A 16,185-nucleotide genomic window follows, 5' to 3' on the forward strand; every position below is an offset into this window, starting at 1 on the left:
AGGGATAGGGATAGGGATAGGATAGGGATGGGGATAGGAGCAGGGATAGGGATGGGGATGGGGATGGGGATGGGGATGGGGATAGGGATAGGGACAGGGGCAGGGATAGGGATGGCAGGGATAGGGACGGGACAGGGGAGGGGCAGGAGCAAGGATAGGGATGGGGATGGGGATAGGGATAAGGGCAGGGGCAGGAATAGGGCAGAGGCAGGAATAGGGATGGGGTAAGAATAGGGATAGGGGCAGGGGCAAGAATAGGGGTAGAGGCAGGAATAGGGATAGAATTGGGGCACGGATAGTGGCAGGGAGACAGGGAGGGGCAGGAATAGGGAGAGAGATGGGACAGGAAAAAGGGAAAGAGTAAGGGATGGGGATAAGGGTAGGAGTAGGGATAGGGGCAGGGATAGGGATAAGGAGAGGCTTAGGGGCAGGGGAAAGGAAAGGCAATAGAGATAGGGGCTAAGGGGAAGGGAAGGAATAGGGGATAAGGGAAGGAATAGGGGATAAGGGCAAGAATAGGAGCAGGTGTGGCTGTAGATGTAGGGACAGGTGTTGGGGCAGAGCTAGGGATAAGGGTAGGGATAAGGGCTGGTATAGCAAGTGTAGGTGCATGTGATGGGGCAGATGTAGGTGTAGGGACAGGTGTAGGTAGAGGGGCAGGTGTAGGTGGTGCTACACTGCAGTGACTGGGAGTTCCTGGGGGCTCTGGGGGCTCGGAGTGAGGACAGAGGGGGAGAGCCCGGGGGGGTTAAAGCTGATGGGACAAGGATCTGGGAGCTCCTGAGCCTGAAAGTGTTTAGTGAGTTCCTAACCCTGTGAGTCACTTCACACCTTCCCCCCCCATTAGTGCTGAACAGATCCACCCCAAGTGCTGTGCAGAGCCAGTTGTGGCTGAGGGTGAGCTAGAGGGACAGGGCAGAGCTCAGGGCAGAGCTCAGGCCATGCCCTGTTGGCTCTCAGTGTGTGTAACCAACAACAAGAGACCCAGTGTCCACAAGGCTGAAGGCAGGGACACATCCCAGGCTGGTGTGGGATGGTGGTACAGGGGGTTGCATTTACCAGGTTAAATTTGTCTAGGAGATTTTCCTTTTTTTTTTTTTAATGGAATAATTAATAATTTGAAACACCTGACAGCATAATTTTTACTTGGTTGTTGTAGATTATAAATTTTTAAGTGCATCAGTCCTCTAACTTAGAGCTAATGTCTGGAACCATTCTGTTTTCCCTTTCCATAAAGACAAGCCAGGCAGTGCAGTGAGGAGCTCAGTTCCCAGTGGATGTAGGTGTCCCATGTAGGTGTCACTCACACACTTCTCTTCCTCAGGCCCTCCAAGGTTAGATCATCTCTGACAAAGGCCTCCAAATACAGCACTTTCATTCTCAAAATATCTTTCTGGGATGCTTTTTTTTTACCATATATTAATTCAGCAGTTTTAACTGTCAAAAAAATTCCAGCCTGAAATTCTGCTGATTGAGTGGACTCTCCTGTGTGACCTGAGAAAGGCACTTGGACAAATCCTGTGTTCCAGGTCAGGAGCTATTTCCAGCTGCGTGGGCCGACTATTGCATTAACTCTAACTTTGTTACTCCCTTTGGAAAGTGCTTTGCAAAGGAAAGCTGTAGGGTAACCTCTGTGTTACCTTCCCCAGTGCTCATTTGGGTTTGTGACACCATGAATCTTGTTCCTGTTTGCTCTGTGCTTCAGCCAGACCTGCTTTCCAGGCCTGAACTCTGCAGCAGGGTCAGACGTTCTCTCACCTGGACAGATGAACCTCGTGCTCTTTAATAACATTGTGAAAAGTGAGTGTTTTCAGCTTGGAGGGAAGGGAAAACCTTCCTGATTACGGATAATAGAATCAGGGTGAAACAATATATGCAATAATCAGGCTGGGCTCTGCTAATTGATCCAGAATGCAAATTAATCCACAGAAGTGGCTTAAAGGGGGCCCAGTAAGGCTGGACTAATGGTGTGGCACCACCCAAATGGGATCCAACTCTTTCTATGGCTGCAAAATGTACAGTAAATTTGATCCAACTGTAGTGGAAAGTCCTTCAATTGAAAATGGTTTGGGGCTGGGCAGCTATTTTGGGAAAATGTCTCATGGGCCTCCTCTATTCTTGTGTTCTCCCCCAGGCATCACTTCCTGAAATGAAACAGGACACTGAGTTTTGTTTCACCCAATGGCTCTGCTTTTATTTTCTTAGAATATTCTTATATTCTTAAATATTCTTGGAAAGATTCCTTACTGAGTGGTGGGTCACTGGAACAGATTCTCAGGGGAAGTGGTCATGGCACCAAGCTTGCCAGAGCTCAAGAAACATCTGGAGGATGCAATTAGTCATATAAATTTTTTTTGTAGTCCTGCAAGGAGCAGGGAGTTGGACTTGATGATCCTTCTGGGTCCCTTCTAACCTGAGAGACTCTGTGTGCCTGCTCCCATGCCTGGGCTAAATGGGGAGTCAGGATCATGGAGTTATGGGGAGGGAAAGGAGGCAGCTGCCTTTTCAGATGCAGCTTTGAACTAAATTAGCTCAATGTGAACATAAAAGTGTAGGAGAACCTCTGTGCATTTGATTTCATAACTCGGTGCATCCTCAGAGTGAGGTTTTACCAGAAGACAAAGGAGATCTCTGTAAAGAAAAAGGGTGACTTACCCCTTTCTGTTGTGCCCCAGGACCAGGGGAATGGCTTTAAACTGAGGGAGAGGAGACTTAGTCAGATATTAGGAAGGAATTCTCCCCTGTGAGGGTGGGGAGGCCCTGGCACAGGTTGCCCAGAGAAGCTGTGGCTGCCTCATCCCTGGAAGTGTCCAAGGCCAGGTTGGACGGGGCTTGGAGCAACCTGGGCTAGTGGAAGGTGTCCCTGCCCATAGCAGGGGTGAAATGAGATGAGTTTTAAGGTCCCTTCCAACCCAAACCAATCTGGGATTCCGTGATTTCTGGCATTTGATTTCTCTCTGCCCCCATCATAAGCCCTGGCTGAATCTGTTTGCTGTGCCAGTGCCAGAAATAGTTAATTTTCTGTGAAATTAGTGAGCTAAAGTGGCTCACTGGGAGGCTGGATAGTGCCAGAGCCCGGGTGGAGCCCTGGGAAGCAGGATCCAGGTACAAGGTCTCAGTTACCTGACCCAGCAGCTCAGCTCTTTGCTGCAGCTCCAGACTGAGCACAGAGTTCAGCTCAGGTGACAGTCAATAAATTCTTAAGCTGTTTTAACTTAATTACCTTGATCCATTTGACCATTCTAAGGCCAAAGCATCATTCCCAAGAGACCTTTTGCTGTACTGAAACCGATCTCTTTTATGAGAAGTGTCACTAAAGACCCAGCTTGATTATTATATTATTTTTATTGCATTAAAATAAATCAGCAATGGATTAATACTCAGCATTTGTCAAAATGCTGCAGCAGGACTGGATGCTCACATCAGACACCCTCTAAGAGACCTGGAATGTCTCACAGGGCTGCTCTTCCCCAGTGTCATCAAGGGTTCAGAGCACATGGAGGAGAATGGTGCCATGAATTTATGTACTGCTGTAATTAGCTGTGCTTTTAATCAGGTTAAAGGTGTAAGACAGGCATGTGTTAAATGGCCTGAAAAGTCCCAGTGCCTCAAGGAAATGCAAAACCAAGGACAAAGTCTTGAGCTGGGGAGATTTTGAGGTGTTTGGGCATTGTTCCTAGGTGAGGTGTGTGCCCAGCCTACTGTTACCCTGCAGGCTAGACAAGGCAAAAGGAGAAAAGGAGGACAAAAAAAGAAATAAAAAATAGTTTATGGTGTCCCATTAATGCTCTGGGGTCAGTGTCTCCTCTCAGCCTTCTGAGGGTGAATTAGACTGTGTTCCTTTCCTGAGAACAGAATCACAGTCACAGAATGGGTTGGGTTGGAAGGGACATGAAAACTCACCCAGTTCCACCCCCTGCCATGGGCAGGGACACCTTCCACTAGCCCAGGTTGCTCCAAGCCCTGTCCAACCTGGCCTTGGACACTTCAGGGATGGGGAGCCCACAGTCCATGGATGGATAACCCACGGGTTGCTCTGTCAGAATCCCCTGTAGCTGCTGTTTCCTCACTGTGGGGGTGACAGTGGGAGGCTCTGCCAGGCCCTGCAGGAGATGTTCTGTACAGGATGTTTCTGGAGTGACCAGGAAGCATCACTGGGCCTCTAAGGGATCCCTCTTCCAAATTAACCCCTTGTGTCTCCATTACCAGGCACAGGGCAGGCAAGGGAAGCAGCCAGGCAGTTTCTGCAGCTGTAGAGTGTTCAAGGCAGGTGAAAATCAGAATGGAAATAAAACAAGAGCTTGCTCTCCCACCTGTCTCTGCTGCTCTCATGGAGAGGAGCTGGTTTAGGCAGTAGCTCTATCACAAACCACACCACTGTTGTAGCTGCTTTAGTTTCAGCCACAGTTCAGCCTTGGAGTGGAAAGGGTGAGGGATGAGATGAACTGTTTTCAGAGTTCAGCAAGCTTGGCCCTGCCAAAGGATGGGCACAGGAACAATTCCTTGTGCACTCAGGCTCGTCTGTGCTCTGCATTCCTGGGGAGCAGCCCAGGTCTGTCCCAGCTCCTGCTCTCACAGGGTTTGTCCCAGAGCCTCTGCCTGCCCTGGGAGCACTCACTGTGCTTCAAACCAGGGGCATCCTGAGGTCTTACAGCGCTGCCTCACCAGTGCAGAGCCCAAGAATCGCTGTGGGTTGGCCCCTTCACATGTTCAGACTGTTAATTTTTTGGGGAAGGGGCAGAGAGAGAGATTTGGAAAAGGGTTTGTTACCCAAAACTACGGGTGCAAAATGCCAAACACGTCAAGTCCTACAGAGATGCAAAGTTCTTGTGAGACTCTGGACATGGCTCAGACTGTGCAGTGCTGACCTGAGGGCCCTGTTGGGATCCTGTGCTGGCTGTGGGGACGCTGTGGAAGGGGATGGGTGGCTTTGTGCAGTGGGCAGAGGGCAGGAGCAGCCCAGGAGGTGTTTGTTAATGATGGGTCTGTACTCGTTTAACCCCCAGTGCAACGTTCTCTCTGGGCTGGGAGGGGCAATTTTCCAGGAATGTGGAGTCCCAAGTGCATCTGCCCCAAAAGCAGATGCCAACAGAGCTGCAGGTTGGCCAAGGCAGCAGCAAAGACCATGCTGAGGGTGCTGCTGGGGGTGCCACAGCTGTCTGGCAGGTTTGGGCTCCAACAGGATGCTCAGGCTGTGGGATGTGAGCAGAGAAGGTGTGGTGTCTCTAAAGATACCCTGTCGGGAGGAGGAACCTTCCTTGGGTCCCAGGTTGGAAAAGGATTTGGTTATCAGCCAGCCTGCAGTTTTGTTGGGTCCCTCATTGGTGTTTTCCAGGGAATGGTTCAGCTGTGCTCGAGGTGGTGTCAGAGCACCTCAGCTGGACCCTGGGGAAGAGGGGGCTGCAGCAATCCTGCTGCTGGGAGAGTGCTGTGGTTTGTGTGTCTGCCCTATATGGCAGACTGTGCTAATCCCAGAAATCTGCCCTCAGGATTGCCCAGAAATAGCCCAAACCCTCTTTCTTCCAATCCTCTTACTATTTGGAAAGCCAGATAATTTTTCCCAGTCTGATTTAGTTTCTTTAGTTTCTAAGGCAGCTTCAACCTCATGGGTTTTCTGTGTGTGTTTGTTACCCTTTTGCCTGGAATAACTGTCCAGGCACGTGCTTGGATTTGAATATCCAGCCAAAGGCAGATCCCAGTGCTGGCAGACTGAAATTTGTGATGGAGAACTGTGTTAAATTTTAAAAGAAAGTCATTAACTCCCAGGCCAACCAGCTGAATGGGCAGTTTGCTGGAGACTTGAACAAAACTGCGGGTTAAGGTCAGTCCCAGGGGTTGGAATGTGAGGAGGGAAGTTAGGAGGAGTTGATTCTTTGCTGTTGGGAGCCGGGGGAGGACGGGGCCACCATCTCTTCCCAGCTTGCAATTTAATTTGTAACTCCCCAGGCTGGATCTCTGCTCCCTTGGGACATTTATATACTGGTTTTGTTTTATTTTTTCCCCCCCTCCTCTACAGTGGTGCCACAGTCAAAGGCTGGTGGCAGCTAAATCACAGCTTGAGCACAGGAGGCTGGTGCTTGGAGAGGATCCTGATCCTGCCTGGAGCCATGGAGCAGCTGGGAGAGCCAGGGCTCACACGTGAGTGCTCGGATGGCTTCTCCATTCAGTTTGCAGCACTGCTCTGTCCCTGGGGGAGGGAAGGATGGGGGATGACTCTGCAGGTGCCTGGTTACCACCAGGGAGCCAGATCCTGGCACCTGGAGGAGATGAGGGTCTGTATCTCCCCCATGCCTGCTGTGGGGGTTTGGATCCGTGTGGGATCGTGTTTATCCGGGGTCTCTCTTCTAGTGCCTTGTGCCGCAGGATGGAGTGGGTTGGATCTGCTGGGTTTGAGTGTTAGGAGTGATTTCTGCAGCCAGTGAGCCTCAAACCCTCTGGGAGTTGCTTGAGGGGGACTCCCATGGCCTGGGAGTCCCTCAGAGACTCTTTACTATAATTTATTTATTATTATTTTGAAAGCCCTGTCCCCGAGGACTCTTTCCCCCCCAGCTGTGAGCCTGCCTGCACTAGTGAGGGAGACACTGCATTTGTTACTGTCCTGCTTGTTTCTTAAAAGCCTTTTACAATAAAGACATGGAGAGGAGAGGCTTTGTGTGAGCCTGGGGAGCTCCTTGGAGACAGGAGGGCATGTAAACACCCCTCAGCACTCTGTGTGTGCTGGGGAGAGCTGCAGGTTTGGCAGGGCCGGAGAGGAACGACACAAACCATGGTCCTGGTGCTGTCGAGGTGCTGTGTGGGGAAGGACAGCAGGACATGGCAAGGCTGGGCAGGTACATGCTCTGCTCACATTCCAGAGGTTCAGGATAGCTGGGATTGCAGAGGGGATCTTTGCTGTTCCCTCAGGAGTGCTGCTCCATGTGCCTGTCCCGTGGGCTGAGCTGTGCTGGTCCCTGGTTGCACTGCCACAGGCAATCCCAGACTGGGGGTTTTTTGAGGGTCAAGTAAATTTGCTTGGGAAAAGCTTTGCTTTTGATGGGTGGCAGATGGGGGTCACCGGGAATGTCAGCAAATGGATTCAGCTGAACAAATGAAGGGGAGTTTTTGATTATCCTGAAGGGAGGAACATTTAGAAGTGCCTTAGAAATGACCCTGTATCCCTGAGCAGGGCCATCCCACCTGTGTGCTGGTGCCTGGTGGTCCAGGTCAGTGCTTTGACATAATTTACCTGTGTCTGTGGAGCTCAGACATCAACAGTGGCAAGGGACAGATGGATGTTGGGGATAGTGGCAGGGTCCTTCTTCAACCCTACTGTCCAGGAGGTGACAGCAGCAGGGACTGTGACCCCAGGCAGTCCAGGGCCTCTCTTCTGGGGATCTGCATCTGCAATACAAACACAGCCAGGAGGGAGGGGGTTTGAGCTGCTGTGAGAGGTCCCCAGATCCTCCCTGTGGGCAGGAAGGGAGAATATTGTGTAACATAAATACACAGGACTCAGTTCCTCTCCTGGGTTCTTACCAGTGCTGCCTGTTGAAGACAAGAGATGAAGGTGAGGATGGGAAGAAGGGGTTCATCCCCACCCCAACTCTGTGTTCAGGGCTCTCTTGCCTGTCAGCAGATGTGGCAGAGGATGTGGCAGCTCCCGTTTCAGCTCAGTTTGGATGAGCTCTGATGTTGCTGAGCTGTGCTGGAGCTGAAGGCTTTGGTGCTGGGCAGAGCCAGACCTGCCCCCCTGGCTGTGCACAGGGAGAGCACAGAGCAGGCCATGGGGAGGTGTTCCTAAAGGCCAGGGTGCAAATATCTCCTAGGGACAGGGAGCTGTGGAATGCTGTGGCATAGGCTGTGTGCTTGGGCAGGTCATTTCCTGGCTGGAGAGCCTGAGTGTGGTGCAGGGATGTGCTCCTGGGGCTCTGTGTTCCCCTCCTTGTGCTTCTGGGTTTTGTTGGCTGCATTAATCCCCACCTCAGGGACCCACAAAGCAGCTGTGCCAGATGTGGGAAGCCAGGTACTTGTATGGGCAGAGATACTGGGGCAGCCTTTCCCCTCCTGCGTCCACCACATTCCACCAGAGTTCACCCTGAGCTTGCTGCTTCAAGTCCCTGTTGGAGAGGCAGGAGCCAAGAGCATCCCCATGGATTACTGGTCCTGAAGGATTGCAGAGTCTGCAGGGCAGCACTGGGAGCTGGGGGGCCACCAGGAAGACAGAAGAGTTTAGGTGGTGGCTCCAGCTTGCAGGGTTTGGACCAGTGTCACCAGGCTGCATCTTCTGCTCACCTCCCACAGCTCTGACGCCCTCACCTTGGCTGGGAAACAAGGATCCAGCTTCCCCCTGGACTCCAGTCCAGCAGTGGTGTGAGAAAAGGCAGATGTGCTGCACTGCTGGGAAAGCAGAGGTTGGGGGAGCTCCTGGTGCTGTGGCTCTGCTGTCTCACAGATGTTTCTGCTTGTTGACATGTCCTGCACTGCTGGTGCATCCTCTGCATTTTGATTAGGGCAGCAAAGGCCACTGCAGTGCTGAGCAAACAAGCAGCAATTAAAGAATAAATCACATCTTTGTTAGGGGCCCTCTCCCTACCCCAGCCTGAGCTCTGGATCCCTGTGGCTGGAGACAGTGATGGGGAGCTCCTGGGCATTGCTGCCAAAGGGCTGAGCAGCAGGAGGGCAGCTCAGCCCTGCCCACAGCCCTCACCCTGCTGCCTGCTGTCTCTTCCCTTGGGTTACAACACAGCATCCAGGGGGGTGGATCTGGGTGCTCCCTGGAGCACCAGGGTGACTCTCACAGCCTGGGTGGACTCAGCTCTGGGCCTTTTCTGCCCCACTGGTGGCTGAGCTGCACAGTGTCCAGCTCACAGCCCAGCTCATGCCTGGCTGCTGGGACATGTGAAGGAGGGATAAGGAGGCACCTGGCCCCTTGCCACCGTGGGGCAGGAGCTTTGTGTGGGAGCTGGCAGCAGAAAGCCCTGCCAGGCCTTCACTGGCTCCAAACATCTCCAGAGCCACCAAACAGTGAGTGGTTTTGGCTGCCTGCTTGGCTGGGTGCTTTCCCAAGGCCTCTGAGGGTGTCAAGGTTAGGGCTGAGCACAGCCAGGCAGCCCAAACAGAGCTGTGCCCTTTGTCTGGAGCCCTTTTGAGGCTGCTGGGTCGTTATTTGTCTCCCCTGGTGCCCAGAGGGGCTGGGATTTATGGCAGTGGTACAATAGGTGTCAGTGGCAGTGATGGATTGGGCTGTCCAGTGGACATTCCTCCTTCCCTCCCTCCCTTGCTCACTCTGTCCCTCCTGTTGCTTTTCCTGCAGTTTCAGGCAGTTTTGCCAGTGTAAATCCAGCTGAACCATCCAGTGCCCCTGCCAGAGTCAGCCAAACTCTGGGGGAAAGGGCAGCTTTTCTAGAGAGCAAACAGCCTTTCCAGTTTGCTGCCTCTGTGCCAGGCCCCTCTGGCTGGGGGCTGGGAGGGTGGAGCTGGGGATGTCTCGGGGTACCTGGAGGCACTGGGCAGGGTGTGGGAGGTGCTGTCCATCTGTCCATCCTGGTACACACGGCCATGGCACAGGGCTGAGGGGCACATCCTGGCTCTGGAGTGCTCGGGCTGGCACCAAAATCCCACGTCAGGCTCTTTTGCTTTTACAGCTTCTCTGTGTGTGGTGTGGGTCCACCATGGGGTGGAGGACACTGCTCTGCCCCTCTGCCCTTCAGGGGAGTCAGTCTGGGACTCCAGAGCTGGGTCTGTGTAAAGGCAATGTAAGACACTGGTGCTGCACTAATCCTGACCTGCCCATCTCTGTGGAAGAAGCCTGGGCAGACCTTTCTGACCCTGAAGAGTTACTGGGCAGTGCTGGTTGCTCTGTGCTGTTGCTCCCTCAAGGCTCCCAGATCTGGATCCGTACCCTGTTGTCTCTGTCAGCATCAGATCCCATGGCAGGTTCCTGGGTGGTGGTTTGCTGGCTGTGAGTGTGGAGGGACAGGCTGGGGCTGGTGTGCCTTCACAGGGAGCTGGACATGAGGAAACCATCCAGTTCCCCCTTGTGTGGAGCCTCCCTGCTGCTCTGAGCCTCGGAACATCAGCAGGGTGTGGGCTGGGAGCTGGGTCTCAGCCAGAGTCTTGCAAGACTGTGCCCAGCTTTGGGGCCACCACCAGCAGGATGTGGAGCTGGAGTGAGTCCGGAGGAGGCAAAGGAGATGCTCCCAGAGCTGGAGCCCCTCTGCTCTGGAGCCAGGCTGGGAGAGCTGGGGGTGTTCACCTGGAGAAGAGAAGGCTCCAGGGAGAGCTGAGAGCCCCTTCCAGGGCCTAAAGGGGTTCCAAGAGAGCTGGAGAGGGACTTGGGACAAGGGCCTGGAATGCCAGGACACGGGGCAATGGCTTCCCACTGCCAGAGGGCAGGGCTAGATGGGATATTGGGAAGGAATTGTTCCCTATGAGGGTGGTGAGGCCCTGGCACAGGTTGCCCAGAGAAGCTGTGGCTGCCCCACCCCTGGAAGTGTCCAAGGCCAGGTTGGATGGGGCTTGGAGCAACCTGGGCTGGTGGAAGCGGGGATGGAACTAAGATGATCTTTAAGTCTCTTCCACCCCAGACCCTTCTATGATTCTAAGACTGTCCTGAACACCCAGGGGTGGCAGGGCAGTGTCTCAAGAGTCCTGGAGAGCTGCTTACAGATTACTGGAGCCCTGGTGGGACTGTGCATCCATTTCCAATGTAACAAACCAGTGCTGAGCAGAGCCTCGGGGCTGCTCTGGGCCTGTAGGAGGTGAAGGGATGTGAAGGGCCATGGCCAAGGCTGCAGCTGGGACGGGTGCCAGGGGTGACTCCCTCTGAACATGGATCTGTGTTCTGCTGTGCCGCTGGACTGAGTGATCAGCATCACTCCTCTCCTTCCTTCCAGCTCACAGGCAGGGCTGGGCAGGGGGTGATGGCTTGGGACAGACGTGTCACCTGCCAGCACGTGCCACGTGTGTGCAGAGCTGGCCAGGGCAGGTCAGTGCAGGAGCCCTGGCAGTGTGCTGTTCTGGGGGAGGCTGGGGCAAGGTGCAGACATTCCCCTGTGGTGGGTAAACCCGAGGGTCCTGCAGAGCCTGTGATGTCTCCCGTGTCCCAGCTCCCTGTCCTGCCACGTCCTGCTCTCATCTCCTCTTTTCTCTAGCAGGGACGGGGCAGAGGCCCCCATTGCTGGAGCTGGAGGATCTGCCAGCTGTGAGAAAGGGGCCGTGTGGGGCTGGACAACCCTCCCTGCGGGACTCGAAGGCACCATCAGGGGGCAGGAGGAGGATCAGTCATGCGAGAGTGAAAGGGAAAGGTAAGTGGTGGGGTGTGAGAGGGGCTGTGGGCCAGGCAGGGCTCAGCCCTGGCCAGGAGGGTATGGAGCGTGATGAGGGTGTATCCAACACCCTGGGCTCTGTGGGAAATCTCATCCTTTTTCATCCCAGAAAGTTCTGGGACAGACCAGCCTTTGGGGAAGTTCCCCCCCCCCCCAAGAAACTAACTCCATCATTCCACAACACTCTCCAGGGCTGATGCTCAGCTCTGGGTGCCTCCTGTAAGCTGTGGTGCAGCCCCCAGAGCTGGTGGGTGCATTGCCAGGTCCTGGGTGATGGAAAGAGCTGCTCTGGGGTCTTGCAGAGTGACCCCATAAGCCCGGGGGGCCTGCATGACTCTTCCCTTGTTTGGGTCATACCCTCAAGCACACGGTGTGACTCTGGGGGTGGTCCTGTGCAGGGCCAGGAGCTGGACTCAATGATCCTTGTGGGTCCTTCCCACTCAGCACATTCTGTGATATGAGAGCCAAGCAGGTCACCCACGCCCTGCCATCCCTCCCTTTCCTGGCTCACCCCCAGTTCTCCTGCACCCTTTCCCAGTCTGCAGTAATTTCCCCAGTTTTCCCCCATTTCCCCACGGTGCTCCGGTGGGATCGTTCCCCGGACAGCTGAGCGTGCCGCAAACCCGCTGGCACGAACAGTCCCGGGGGTCACTCACAGCACAGGAGAGAGGCTGTAGGTTTTCCCCCTTTTCCCAGGAGCTCATCCCTGGAGCATCGGCGGGGTCTCGGGTGCCCAGGGCAGGGCAGAGCTCTGGCCGCATCCCTGCGGTGTGGGGATGGCGGGGATGGCCCCGCGTGTTCCCACAGGTGCTCCCGTTCAAATCCCGGGGGCCAATGGGAGCCGCGCCATTCCAACGGCTGGACGCGTGTGCCATGGAAACCCGGCCCCGCCGGGCACTCCCGCCTGGAATCACCGCCCGGCGGCCCCGGAGGGCTCCAATTAGCGGCTAATTATCGGTGTCCCGCCATGGAGCCCGGCAGTGTCCGCAGGGTCTCGCTCTGCTCCCGCCGGGATGATCCCCGGGGAAGCTCCTTCTGCCTGAGCACGTTCGGTGAGTGCGGAGCCCCTGGATTTGGGAGCGGGGGCACACGGGGCTGTGGCTGCGGCTGGTGCAGCGCAGGGAGCTGGGACAGGGCACGGGCAAAGCCCGGAGCTCTGGCTGCGGCCCCAGCCCCCTTTCCCGGTGGGAAGGGGCTCGGGAGCTGCTCCGCGGGGGTGTTTTGGGAGCGGCAGCTCGGTCACTTGTGCCTCGCCCAGCTGGAATAACACGCGGCTCCACCGAGCTGGCAAAGCGGGCAGTGCCCTCGGCCACCGCGCAGCCACTGCCACCCTCGAGGTGCCCCCGGGCGGGCAGGGGCAGGGGTGCTGTGTGGGGCTGGCCTGGCCGGAGCTGTGGCCCCGTTAGGGCACAGCCCCAGTTTCCTTCTTTGCTCCTCGGGGGTCTTTCCGTGGCTGTCTCAGGTTTGCAGGATGGGCCTGAAGGAGCCCCGTGGGCAGAGGGGGCCAAGCTCAGCTGGCCTGGGGAGGGTTTGGTTCTGAGCCTGTCACCCCCCTCTTGAGCAGGTGAATTTGGCAGCAGGTGTTTTGGCCATTTGTGGTGTGGTGTGGGCCTCACTCAGAGCGGCCCTTTCTGGGTGCTGCTTTTTAAGCAAGAGTTTTCTTTTATTTCAAAGCTTCTTGTTCTGGTGAGCAGAGCAGGCAGCCATGCAGTGAGCCCCTTCCCAGGGCTGCTGCCCCTTCCCAGGGCTGCTGCCCCTTCCCAGGGCTGCTGCCCCTTCCCTGTTTTGCCTTGGAAGTGTCAAACTGCTGAGGACTGCCTGGAAGCTGAAATCCTCCTCTCTTTGTCTATGGGACTTATGCCCAATAATGTGGGTTCTCTGATGCCTCTTGGCTCTGTAACTAAGTCCAGGCCAAGCTTCATCTCTGCAGCCACAGTTCCCTGCATGGGCTGAGCAGCACTGGTGACATGAGGAGAGTGTGCTCTGAGCAGCAGAGCCATGGCAGGACAGGGCCAGCTCTGCTTTCTCCATGTGGTGACCAGGAGAGGGTCTTCCAAAGGGCTGGTGCCAGGGCCTGAGGTTGTAGATGGTGATCTCAGGGTGCTCTGCCTTGTGCCCCTGCCCAGGCAGGACCTGGCACTGCTGTCCTCTGGTGGGAATTCCCAACAATGGTCCTTGGCTGTCCCAGGAGGGCCAACACTGCATTTTTCCTACAGTAAAGCAGAAAAGCACTTCAGGAGCAGAAACCCAAATTTTCCCTTTGTCAGAGACCATCAGTAAGGAACAGGTTTTCCTGCCTGCTAGGTCTGCTCCCAAAGAACATTTATGTGCCTCCTCCCTTAGCCTGGCAAACTTCTCTCATGGGTGGGAACCTGTTTGATTACCATCTTGTGCTTGTTCATACCCATTTTTTCCCCTCTTTTCCTTGTGCCAGCTTTGTTCCTCAGCTAGAATTGCCTCTCCTGGCCCTGTGGGGTGGAGGTGGATGAGGCCTCAGTGCTCTCTGTGCTGCAGACCAGCTGAGCCCTGCTCTCTGTGATGGGATGTTCACCCAGGAGCTGCCTGTGGGTTCTCCCTCTGCTCTTCTCTGCACTCTTTTAATTTATATTGACCTTTATTGAACATGGGGAACCTGGACAAGCTGTGTCAGGGCCTCTCTGCTGAAGCTGTTTCCCTTAGTTCATGTTGGGGATGTATCAAAAGAGATAAACTTTGGGAAAAGGTTTCTCTGACCCTCTTGGATTGAGGTGGGAATGCAGCCCAGGAACTTGCTGTGACAGGGGTTGTGTTCCTGCCCACCCAGCTCTGGAGGGAGGTTACTGCTCTGCACAGCTGAGAAAATACAACAGGTCTGTCCAAGCACAGACCTTGGCACAGCAAATCCCTTCCACCAGCTCAGGCTGGATCGGCTCCTCCGACAGCAGCTTCCCTCCCTGATCCCTGCCCCACACAAGCACTGGAATTGCTGCAAAGCCAGCAATTGGAGCCCTTTGGTGTCAGACAGGCTGGCTGGGGCCTGCTGGGTGTGTGATTTGTCCCTCCATGTGCTTTGGAGACACCTGGGAGCAGATGCATTAAGAGGGAAATGTCCTCTGTTCCTCACAGACAGGAGAGACCTTTCCCACCGATACTCCCAAACCCTTCTAATAGGGCCAATTTTGCCTGCAAAAGGCAGAACTGCCTCTTTTCTCCCTCCTCTCTTTGGTGCTGGTGCAGCCTGTGACACAGCCCTGGGCACTGTCCCTGTGGCAGAAGCAGCAGTGACACACACGGTGCCCGGGGCCAGGTCTGGTGTGACCCTACCCCTCGTGGTGCAAAGCTTGGCCCTACATGTTCCCCCAGGAGCTGAGCAGCCCCAGCCATCCCCAGGCCAGGATGGTAGACCTTCCTCCCCCCGAATTACCCAGCACAAAAGCTTCCCTTCTCCTCCCAGGGCCCTTCATTCCTGTCACACTCGGCTGCACGGGGGCACTCCTGTTTGCTCTCCTGTTGCCATGGCTGGTACGTGCTCTCAGCGGAGCAGGGAGAGGGTTCCCACAGCCCCAGAGATCTGGAGCTAGCAGAGAGGTTAGAGCCTTGTGCCCAAAGGCTGGGGTGGCAGCATGAAACCGGGGCACAGTATTCTCCCTGTTGTAAACCAGTATTAGAGCTGTCCTGGCTTACCCCACCTGGCTTTTGTCTTCCCTTTCTCACCCTGCACATGTATAATTGCACACAGACACACATTTCCACGTGTTCAAGCACACACAGACACACGTGAGCTGCTGAGAGGTTTGACTTTTTTTTTTTAGTGGAAAATGGGTCCTCTGAATTGTTTCAGGTTAAACAATCCCATTCCCCCCCCCCAGCAAGCCTGAGCCCTTTGGGTACATCTTTTGCAAAATGAGATGTTGGGTTTTAACTTGAAAGATGTTTAGATGTCTGTAAATTATGTTTAGACGCTTATTTTGATTGTTGTGGTTTGTAAACTGGAACAGAAGTGAAAAATGGGATATTTTGCTTTGGACTAAACGGAGCTTTGGACTATTTGGGGATGTTTTGCTCTAAATGACATGTTGTGCTACTGATGCTCTCAGTCTCTGGATTCTCCAGGGGCACTGGGAAATGTTTAGTTTTGGATTGGTCCTGAACAATTACGTGGATTATAGACCCTGCACTGCCCTTAAAATCTGCACATCCTATCCTGGCTGGAAGGCCCAGCTCCCAGGGAACTTTTTGGGAAGACATTCAGAGGGGCAGAGCCCTCTGTGCCCAAACAGTGCCAGTGATGTGAGGACCTGGCAGCCCACCCTGCAGCCCAGCACCACCTCACCCACACCCTGACTCAGCTGTTGGCTGAGTCTTCGTGCCAGTCTGAGCCTCGTGGGTGGATTTTTGGGCTGATGCAGAGTTGCCAGTGCCTGGGAGAGTGAGGGTATGAGTGTAAGCAGGCTGGCAGAGCAGCAGTGCCAGGCTGGAACCTGTGCCCTGGCTCAGCAGGGGTTCACACCTTGGCTCTCCTGGCACTGACCTCCTGCACAGGGGCTGGGACCCGCTGGGTTTTCAATGCTGGGAACCAGTTGCTGGCAGACAGGCCCAGGCAGTGCTGGGAATCACCAACTGCAGCTCCAGATAAGAGGTGGGAGATCAGGGATCTGGCACAGGCATTTCCAAAGGCAGTGGGAACTGCATGTTGGATCTGGAGCTGTGGAAGAGCTGGATTTTATTTTCAGCTCTGTGTCAGAGGGGTTGTGAGCAGTGTGTCCATCCCCCTGTGGGGTCTGTGAGCGGTGTGTCCATCCCCCTGTGGGGTCTGTGAGCGGTGTGTCCATCCCCCTGTGGGGTCTGTGAGCGGTGTGTCCATCCCCCTGTGGGGTCTGTGAGCGGTGTGTCCATCCCC

General features: G+C 54.9%; 1 protein-coding gene across 3 annotated transcripts in view; it reads left to right on the forward strand.

Annotated features, from left to right (window-relative positions):
• The first annotated feature begins 5,709 nt into the window (after nucleotides 1–5,709).
• Nucleotides 5,710–16,185, forward strand: part of RGS3 (regulator of G-protein signaling 3) — an 88,578-nt gene continuing 78,102 nt past the window's right edge. Inside the window, exons 1-3 of one of the 3 annotated variants that reach the window (XM_017835311.1) lie at nucleotides 5,710–5,821; nucleotides 6,017–6,138; nucleotides 11,136–11,285. In XM_017835311.1, the coding sequence (XP_017690800.1) occupies nucleotides 6,108–6,138; nucleotides 11,136–11,285 (181 nt within the window). In that variant the 5' untranslated portion in view covers nucleotides 5,710–5,821; nucleotides 6,017–6,107. Of the gene's footprint in view, nucleotides 5,822–5,849; nucleotides 6,139–11,135; nucleotides 11,286–12,176; nucleotides 12,359–16,185 lie in introns of those variants that run through there. The other 2 variants (XM_017835310.1, XM_017835312.1) reach the window with 2 other exon arrangements.

Source organism: Lepidothrix coronata, unplaced genomic scaffold, assembly GCF_001604755.1.
Source record: "Lepidothrix coronata isolate B3197 unplaced genomic scaffold, Lepidothrix_coronata-1.0 Scaffold254, whole genome shotgun sequence".
Classification (NCBI taxonomy): Eukaryota; Metazoa; Chordata; class Aves; order Passeriformes; family Pipridae; genus Lepidothrix; species Lepidothrix coronata.